The sequence below is a fragment of the Chinchilla lanigera genome, unplaced genomic scaffold (assembly GCF_000276665.1).
Source record: "Chinchilla lanigera isolate Chin_1 unplaced genomic scaffold, ChiLan1.0 scaffold00021, whole genome shotgun sequence".
NCBI classification, from domain to species: domain Eukaryota; kingdom Metazoa; phylum Chordata; class Mammalia; order Rodentia; family Chinchillidae; genus Chinchilla; species Chinchilla lanigera.
The window spans coordinates 19,603,250-19,612,740 of record NW_004955422.1 but is presented as its reverse complement, the minus strand read 5'-3'; the positions used below and the strand labels follow the sequence as shown (position 1 = coordinate 19,612,740).

Here is a 9,491-nt window from a genome sequence, read left to right as displayed (position 1 = left end):
AGAGATTGTGAATTAGGATTTCATCGCTCCTCCCAGCACAGGGTATCAAAGCATTCGTGGAGAAGGCGTAGCCCCCTTTCCCAAACAGAGGCAAACTCTCCCTTGGTCTCCTAAGGGATTAAGTTCAAACTGCTTAGCACAACCTTATTGACAGCCTGGCCCCACTTTGGTGTCTTACCCAGCAGGCCTCCTCTCTGGCTAGGCCCTCTGTGGAATCCATCCTCTGCTACTCCTAAGACCTGGAGCTAACGGGACCTCCTTGAAGATGCTTGAAACTGCTCCATCCCCACAAGCAGTGGGCTCTGCTGGGCTGGCTATGCAGGAACTTCTGCCTTACTGCCTCTTCACAGCCACTAGGCAGTAACCAGGGGGTTCTAGGGGTTCCTAGACAACTACATGCATCTTTACTCAACTCGGTATCACACATGTCCAGACTGACATGACAGGCATGCTGTTTGTTGAAAGAAGGCAAATCTCTGGCCAGCTTGGTAACACATTTATTAGTTCAGAGTGGAAAGAGCAAGTCAAGCTCCTTACCATGCCTCTTGACAGGAGAGCCTCCCACCTGCCCTCTCCCCTTCTTCCAACAATTCACTCTGCTATTAAGGCACTTGAGAAAAAGGTGAGCAGAGAAGTTTAGACCAAATTCCCTCAGGCTACTGGAGAGGGCCAGTTTGGTCCCACTCCTTCTCTTCAGTCACAGCTGAGCAAACAGCAAGCCAGCAGAGATCTCTGCAGGGCAGAAAGCCAGCCAGTCCCTCAAGCACTGGTGTTAGGCAGCACCACAGAGAGGCTGGCCATAGAGGCATGATTTATGTCAAGGTGTACAATAACCTGTGACAGAAGGAAGACACTTGATAGTAAGGCTTTGGCCTCAGAGGCCATGGCTCTAGCCTGTCCCTCTCTCTAGAAGAGTGCTAGAAGCTGGAGGAGGGGGATGGGGGCACCCAGAGATCCCTACAGAGAAGGGGGCTGAGCATCACGGTAAGGGAAGAGTCTGAGTCCTCCCAGCTCCCCACTTCCAGAGAAGTTAATGCTTCGCTTAAGCACCTCTGAAAAGAGAGATAGATACTGCCAATAAAAGAATAAAATGTGCTCCCCAGAAAAACATCATCCAAGGAAGTTGGGGACAGCAGGAGCATAACCCCCCCAGAATCCATAAGTGCTTGGGGACAGCTTCAGTCCCCTGCAACCTGATGCTCTGGGCAGGGCTGGTGTCACTGCTTAGGAGCTGATCTGACTCAGAAGGGCTGAGAAGTCCATGTCCGCAATGGAGGAGAAGTCTTCATCCCCCGAGAGGCCATTGGGGAGCCCTGAAGCCCCCAGGGAAGTAGGAGCTGGGTCAGGGGGCCTCTGGGACCCTGTCACCAGGCGAGTTATGGCCTCAGGGTACTCCATCAGCATAGGCTCGACTGTGGGGTGGGGCATGGATACACCTTGGTTCAGCAACTGCTGAAACTCCGAGTTGTCGACGGATGCCAGGTCTGTGAACACAGCTGGGTCCGTGCTGTTGCCAAGCAGGGCCCCGAGGTCTTCATCAGCATCAAACTGGAGGTGCAGCAGGGCCTCTGAAAGCGTGCCCTCCCCGGTCTGAGTGGTCTTTGGGGCAGGTGGGGCCACAGCCTGGGGAGGGCATGGGGGCAGGACTGGGACAGGGACTGGGGCCAGAGCTGGTGCCATGGCTGGGGCAGGGACCAGGTTCTGGGACAGGACGGAGGCAGGGGCTGGGGTTAAGGATGAGGCCTGGCTTGGGATCTGCCCAGAAGGTAAGACCATGGGGGAAAACTCATCGAAGTTGATGGTGCTGAGGGATGGTGTAAAAGCATAGGGCTGGGGGGCTGGAGAGAGAAAGAGAGGCCGGGGTTAGCACAAGCCCTAGAGACCCACCCCATTTTCCACACCCCGACCTCTCCCTAGAAGCCACTGCCAACACCCAAGCTCCCCCTTTGCTAATCCGACCTGGTCTGCCAGGTCTACCTCTAGCTACCTCTCCTCCCTGGAGCTCTCCCTGACTCCTAGAGCCTGAAAAGCTCTCATTTTACACATGAAAAAACAACAGGGAAGGAGACGAGCCCATGGAGCAACCAGGGAACAGCGGGTTAGAGTGGGCACCTGCCACCCCTTTTTGAGCCACACACCAGCACATAAATCATACTACTTTTTTTTTGAGACAGGGTCTCACTAGGCAGTTCAGCTGGCCTTGAGCTCACTTTGTAGCCCAGGCTGGCCTCAAACTCTCAACAATCCTCCTGCCTCAGCCTCTCGAGTGCTGGGATTACAGGCATGTGCCACCAAGCCCAGCTAATCATACTACTTTAGAAGTGAGTTTTATTTTGCTTTCCTAATTGACAGGGACGGAGAATGTCTGCTTTTAACATCTTTATCCCAAGGTATCCCAAAATAGTTTAACTCCTCTATACAGATTTCCACGTATGTTAGCATCCCTGGAAAGTTGCTGGTTCCTGTGCCATCCCTCCAAAGCCCCCAGTTCAGAGGCCATAAAGGGGCCGAAGAAACCACACACCACTGCTTCCCAGATGATGCTGACAGAGGTCAGCAGGCCTTACCCCTGAGAAGCATAGGCCCCACAGAATGCAGGCATCAGATGCCTGCCTCTGCTCATCTCCCTTCCAGAAGGTGTCACAGCTGCCGGCCTGAATCAGACTGGAAACTGCCATTCCAGGGGGACAAAAGAAAACCTTTACCTGGCTTGGGGACAGAAGCTGAACTTCGGGAAGGCACAGCGATGCGTCGGGGAGGAGGCCGAGGGTCAGTGGGTCCTGCAGACAAGGGCAGGGTCACTTCTCAGCTCCCAGTGTGTCCCCTCCCCAGTCCACGGCCTCTCCCCAGTCCCCATCTCACCATTGAAAGGACTCTTCTTCATGATGCTCTTGAAGGTCTCGTATGTCCTTTTGCGCTTCTCCTCAATCCGGTGACGATCGTCTAGGGAAGGAATGGGAGGGGGGATTGCTGCCTCAGCCAAGGCCCCTCAGGAGGCGGCTGAGGAGCCAGGCCTTCCCAAGACCCCTTCTCCCAACCAGTGAGAAGGGGTGTGTGACTAATACCCAGCAGGTTTGCCTCCCACAGCTTTCTGAGAGAGCTCTGTTGCCTGAATGTGCCCCTCAACGGCCCTTGGGTGATGTCAAGTGAAGAGGCCATGCTGTGCGGGCAGGAGCCCAAGCCTATAGCTCAGCCGTCACCTGCACTGCCCACCTCAGTGTCCACCCAGCCCTGGCAAGATGTGCCTGATGCTGGGGCACAGCAGGCTGCCTAAGATGTCCACAGACTCTTTCACCTCTAACGGTTTGCCACTTCAGTCTCGAGCTTACAGAACCATCTTCTGCCCCCATTCCAAAGCCAGTTCCATGATCTTTACTCACAAACTTGGTTCTTTTGCCTCTTGTGTCCCCTGACCACCATCTCTCCATCACCAAAACTAGAAACCATGGCAGCATCCTTAAGATCTCTATGTCTTACTCCCCACCAGTCACTAGCTGGACTGGACACAAGTTTACAAGCATGTACTATGTGCCAATCTGCCTCTCAGCAATGGGGTATGGCTCTGAGCAAGCATACAAGGGACCCACTTCCAAAAAGGTGACATCTTAGAGACAAAGAGACAGGGACACAACCATATGCACAAAGAAGATCTTTTTTTTTTTTTTTTGGTTCTTCTCCAGTACCGGGAATCAAACTCACGACCTTGCGCTTGCCAGGCAGGCGCTGTGCTGCTGAGCTAAATCCCCAGCCCCACAAAGATCTTAAAACGTTCCTGGAAGGAGGTCCGAGGAAGCTTGTGTGCACAAACACGGGATGCAATGGCTCGGCAGCGCCGTGGGGAGGCTGACACAGAGCTTGGGGAAGGCCAGACATGAGCCACTCACACAAATGCTAGGGGCCCACACATTCCAGGCAGGGGCAATAGCCGGACATAGGTCCACGGTGGGATGAATCTGGCATGTCACAGCAAAATGGCTGCGGGGCTGAAGGGTAACAGAAGAGGACAGGGACAGGGGCGTGACCTTCCCCTTCAGCAAGGCTCACACCTCTCTCCCTCTCTGATCCTCCACACAGAGCAGCCAGCATGAGCTCCCAGGCTACCCAGGGTGCATCTCTACTCAGGCACCTGAGGTGGCGCCCCACTGCATGCAGGCTGGCACTGCTACTGCCAGCCTTACTCACTGCTCCATGTCAGCTCTGCGGCCGAGGGCCTGCCGCAGGGGTGCACCGCTAGCCCTGTGTCCTCCTACTGCTGGGCAGGTGCCTGGAGAATGCATTTCTTAGTCTGTGCCCAAGGTAAATGCCACCTCCTCTGTCACATGTCTCCAGCTCCTGCACCTGTGCTCCTGCAGACTCTGCACTCTCTGTTTCAGTGTCATTCTGTGACGGGAGCATGTGCTTTGTGTGCCTGTCTTCCTCAGGTGTCTGAGCTCCTGAAGGACAGGTAACCTGCTCCACACCTCTCTGCATCTACTACACCTGGCACAGGCCCTGCTACCAAGTGGGCGCTCAAAGCCTTGCCCAAACCATGACTGTATGGTAGTAACAAGTGATACTGTATGATAAGAGCACCCGGAGGCCAAGTGGCCTGGATTCAGCTGCTGACTCTGCCACTCCCCAAGATATGGGAGCTCAGGGCAGGCCCCGCCCTCAAAATGTTGATGAGAGATTAAAACTAAGTAATGATTTTTAACAGTGATGGAAGAGGGGCAGATGTGGTATGAGCTCAGTAAATTTTGGATACAGTTATTAATTAAATGAGGCAAGAAATGGTGCATGCCTGTAATCCTAGCACTCTGGAGGCTGAGGAAGGAGGACTGCTGTGAGTTTAAGGCCAGCACAAATTACAGAGACCTGTCTCAAAACAAAACAGAACAAATGACTTCTGATTATAGTCACATGTCACTTCATGACAGAGACGGGTGTTTCATCACTGTGTGAGTGGGAGAGTGCTTATACAACTTAAACTGCCTGCAGTATCTCGAGGCAACACCACCGTACCTTCGATCCATCTTTGCAGCAGTGACTGCACGGCATAAATCCCAGGTTCTGCAGCCAGATGGCCAACCCGGGCCCTTCTCACAGGTAGAGCCTGCCACCCTCCCTGCTGAGTACCTGTGTCTGGCAGGTACTGGAACTCCATGGGCTCGCTGAGCTCCCTGTCAGAAGGCCGCCGCAGTTGCATGGAGACACGCACAGGGGCCTGCAGGCTGGGGTCGGCATAGGGAGGCGTCCGGAACACAATGGCCACTTGCCGGTGTACATCAGCTTGAGAAAATGAGCCTCTGGCCTCCCAGCCTGGTCCCGTGAAATACACCTCAATGTCCTCTGCAGGAGATGGGCGGTAGCATGGTCAGTGTGTCTCATCCCCACCACACACAGTGTGTTACTCCAACCACATTACTACACTACTTCTTCTGTGGTACTTCGGACTGGATCCAGGGCTTCTCACATGTGAGACAAGTGCTCTACCACTGCATTCTAAGCCTTTTTTTTTTTTTTTTTTTTTAACATTTTCTTTTCGGACAGGGTTTTGCAAAGTTGCCCAGGCTGGGCTCAAACTTGCAAACCTCCTGCTTCAGCCTACAGAGTAGGTTGGAGTTACAGGTATGTGTGACTGAGACCCAGCACGCCCTCAATGTGTGATGCTTATCTAAGCATCACCTTAAGGGAGTGTTAAGGTCAAGGACCTAGCACTGCCACCTCTGCTCAGCTCTGCTCTCACCTCTCAATCCAGAAAGTCCAGCCCTGAACGTGGCATGTACCTTTTTGCACTTTGTCACACAGCAGGAAAATCTCATCCCCACCAAGGCAGCTCCCAGAGTTTCGATTCACTCTGCAGATCTTGAGCTCAGCAGTGTTGGGGGCACCTAGGTGTGACGATAAGGAAGGAAGCCCTGAACCACCAGAGGTCCCCAGGGTGACCTGCAGGAGACGCAACATCCCTGGCAGCCCAGCCTGGCCCAGCCCAGCATAAACGTTGCCTAGAGCTCCCTGCCACACCTCTGCGATCAAAGCCAGACCACTCTCACTGGCCCCTCACCCTAGCCCACATGCGTGGAGGCAAAGAAAATACAATAGCATAAAACCTCTATCCTTCTGCTCCCACAGGGCTTGAGGTACAGCGGGAAATGATCTGATCTCATCTTCTCTTTTTCCTCCCGACCTGGTGTATCTTCTAGGTGAGGTTCACACACACCTTGGCAACAAGCACTTCCCATCTGACTCCCAGTTCATACTGGTTTCCCATCCTTGGGGCTCCAGAACCCTTTTATTTCTATTTTTTCTACTAGTTACTGGTACTGTGGCACATGCCTGTAATCCCAGCACTCAGGAGGCTGAGGCAGGAGGAATGCTGCAAGTTTGAGGTTATCCTGGGCTATACAGTGAGTTTAAGGCTGGCCTGAACTGCATAGGGAGACTGTCTTAAAAAACAGAGACCGCAATTGATCAACATCAGCCTCATCTGTCTGTGAGCCTCCCATAAGCTGCCACCACTGAGTTATTACTGTCCAGCATTGTCTTCTTCCTGAAAGTTCACTTCCTAGAGTCACTAGCACTCTTCCGGAAGGACGCACCACCCTCTTATACACGACATGGAAAATGCCCACTGACAATCAGTCTCCCTGCCAGCCTGGAAGCTACACCTTGAGGGCAGCTGAGGCTTCTTTGCCCTCTCCCCAGCCAGCACGGCTGAACACAGAAGAGATGATGAATACACTTGATGACTGAATCAAGCCAGAGCTCCTCTCAGAGGTCACACCCCCCTGCCCCTTCCTCTTATCCAGGCCCACTCTGTTCCCCTTCCCAAAGCTCCCAGCCACTCACGGTTGTCAAAGATGGGATGAGAGAGGACAGGCGGCAGGCGGAGGGGCCTGCCTGACTGGTCCCGCACTGTCACCTGGAAGCAGAGCCGAACAGCATTCAGGTCGTAATCTCCACGCTGCTCTTCTATGGGAACTGCCAGAAAAAGAGATGGTCAGGGAAGCCTGGACTGGGGCAGGCACAAAAGGGGATGAGGGAAGGCAAGGAGCTCCGGGCTAGGGTCAATATTTGAGGGAAGGGGGAGATAAAGTTCTAGACCTATCATTAACTCCACAGTGGCCTGGAATGTCACGTCCCCTTCTCAGGGCCTCAGTTTCCCAGGAGGAAAATGGGAGTGGGTACTAAATGGGCAGCAAGATTCTATGTGCACCATGAGTCTTGGCCACTGCAGGAGATGCGAGCCAGGCAGGTAAAGGCTGAGAGTGCCCCAGGCAGACCTCCCTACACCTCAACCCTCACCTTGGAAGGGATTGTTGTTGGTCTGGATGCGCTGGCTGATCGCTTGTTCCAGGTCTCGCTTCTTCACACATTGAATCCCCAGGTTCTGGAAGCTGAGCACCCCCCGGGCATCAGTTTGGAATCTCAAGCAGAACCCTACCTCTCCTACTCTGCCAGCCCCCTCCCTCTGTGGGCAGCCTTCCAGGGCCTCCACCTGTGTTTCAGTGAAACCTGGCCACTGCCAGCCTCCCCAATGGCTCCCCACCCTCAGCCACAGGGTTTCTTTTCCATCCTCCAAACCTTGTGCTCACAACCACCTGAAGGCCATGTACTGGTCTGTCCTGCATGCAGTGCCTTCTTGTGGGGCTCAGCTCTTCCTCACCATTCAAGCCTCAGCTGGAGAGGCGTTTCCTAGCCTCCCAATCCACAGGGATGAGACCCGCTCACCTGCCTCCTTTTGACTATCCTACGAATCTATTACCCTGTTTTCTTTCCTTTCTTTCTTTTTTTTGTACCAGGAATCAAACTCAGGACCTTACACTTGCCAAATAGGTGCTTGTGCCACTGAGCTATATCCTAACCCTTACTCTGTTTTATTTTCACTACTGAAATTTTTAATCTCTAACAGTAGTTTATTTATTTTGAAATTATTTATGGCCTGTCTCTGTGAATTGCTAAGTAAGCTCCAGGAGAGTCTGTCAGTTCAGTGGTTTTCTTTCTTACACAAGAGCCGTGACACTGAGGCACACACCCTTCCAGAGGGGTCAGGGACTCTGAGGTGATGAGGGAGCCATCTCTACCCCATGCACTCCCATCTGCTACACAGAGCAGACGTTAAAAGATAAAGCAAGTCACCTTGCAAAGCTAGGGACAGAGTAAGGAGTGAGGAATTCTGCTCGGTATCCAGAAAAAAGTAACCCTGGAACAGCTACTCAGCTGCCCGGCCTCCTGTCCCCTAAGCTCGCCCACCATGCCCTGGCTTTCAAGGAGCTCACCTGTGGATGCAGCGGTCAGGGCAGAGCTCCGCCTCATAGAAGCCATCCCGGCAGTCCTTCCCCACCAGCTCATGGGGGTGAGGCCGGTGAGGCGGGTCTTTGGTGACCAGGGAGATGCGAACTGTCCCTGGTCCTGTGTAGCCATTGATCTGTCCAAAGTACAGAGTATTCTAAAGGCCCTGCAATATGGAACTGCCCCAAACCAAGTCTGCTGGGCGCCACAGTCCCTTCCACCACAGCTGTGACCCTCTCCCTACCCCTAGGGTGGGCGCTGACCTTGATGGTGGGGTGCGTCTTGGTGGTATCTGTGCTCCTCTCGCCGGGGATGCTGCCCGCTGAGCGGCCCTCGCACTTGTAGCGGAACCGCATGCCCCGCTGCTTGGGCTGCTCGATGATCTCCACATAGGGGCCAGAAACCTGGACTGGCTCTGCGGGGGCCACAGCCAGCTCGTTCAGCGGCTGCCTCAAGGCTCCCATCCCCAGGCTGCCCCTCCCCTACCGCTGAGGATGACCCACTTACCTGGGGGGAAGATGAGGGGGAACAAGTCTGAAAGGGGAGGAGACAAGGATCAGCACGAGCTCGCCGCCTTTTCACCAGGGAGGACCTGCTGGAGCCAGGCTTCCTCCCGGGGAAACTGAGTCAGGACCGGTTCCCTACAACCTCCCCTGAAACCACGGGGGGGGGGGGTAAAGAACCAGCAGCACCTGTTTCGTAAGGGACAACAGTATGGACTCCGTCCCCTACCAAGGGAAACCGAGTCAGGGCCTGTTGTATTTCAGAGACACGGAGGGAGGACACTCCCTAACCCTCCTCCGAGGGAGTCAGACACATTCTCCCCTACGCGGAAACAGCGGTCCCCGACACCCCGGGGGAAACTGAGTCACGGCTCACCGCGCACCCTTACCCAGGGAGGATACTGAGCCACAGACCCTCTTCCACCCAGCGGGGAAACTGAGTCAGGCCCCTCGTTGCCCACCCCGCCCCGCGCCGCGCGGCGCCACCCTCCGGCCGGCCGCTCCCTGCGCAGCACCGGGTGGCGCAGGAAGGGGGCGGAGGGCGGCGCGGGGGTTCCCGCCGCGGCCCCAAAAACGTAAGCACGGTCACCGCACGGGGTCACCGGGCGCCCTCACCGTCCATGGCCGGGGTCCCGGAGGCGGGGCCGGGGTCGCAAGGGAGCCCGCGGCGCGCGCTACAGCCGAGCCATTCGCCAGAGGCGGAAATGCGACGCGCGC

The 9,491-nt window shown here is 54.9% G+C and overlaps 1 protein-coding gene across 1 annotated transcript in view; it reads right to left on the bottom strand.

Annotated features, from left to right (window-relative positions):
- Positions 1-477: 477 nt before the first annotated feature.
- Rela (v-rel avian reticuloendotheliosis viral oncogene homolog A) overlaps positions 478-9,491 on the bottom strand; it is a gene marked incomplete in the record, with an annotated part of 9,334 nt that continues 320 nt past the window's right edge. Inside the window, 11 exon segments of the mRNA XM_005384468.2 lie at positions 478-1,838; positions 2,706-2,780; positions 2,863-2,943; positions 5,116-5,328; positions 5,766-5,870; positions 6,829-6,960; positions 7,285-7,376; positions 8,259-8,407; positions 8,535-8,686; positions 8,779-8,805; positions 9,390-9,491. Coding sequence (XP_005384525.1) covers positions 1,225-1,838; positions 2,706-2,780; positions 2,863-2,943; positions 5,116-5,328; positions 5,766-5,870; positions 6,829-6,960; positions 7,285-7,376; positions 8,259-8,407; positions 8,535-8,686; positions 8,779-8,805; positions 9,390-9,396 — 1,647 coding nt within the window.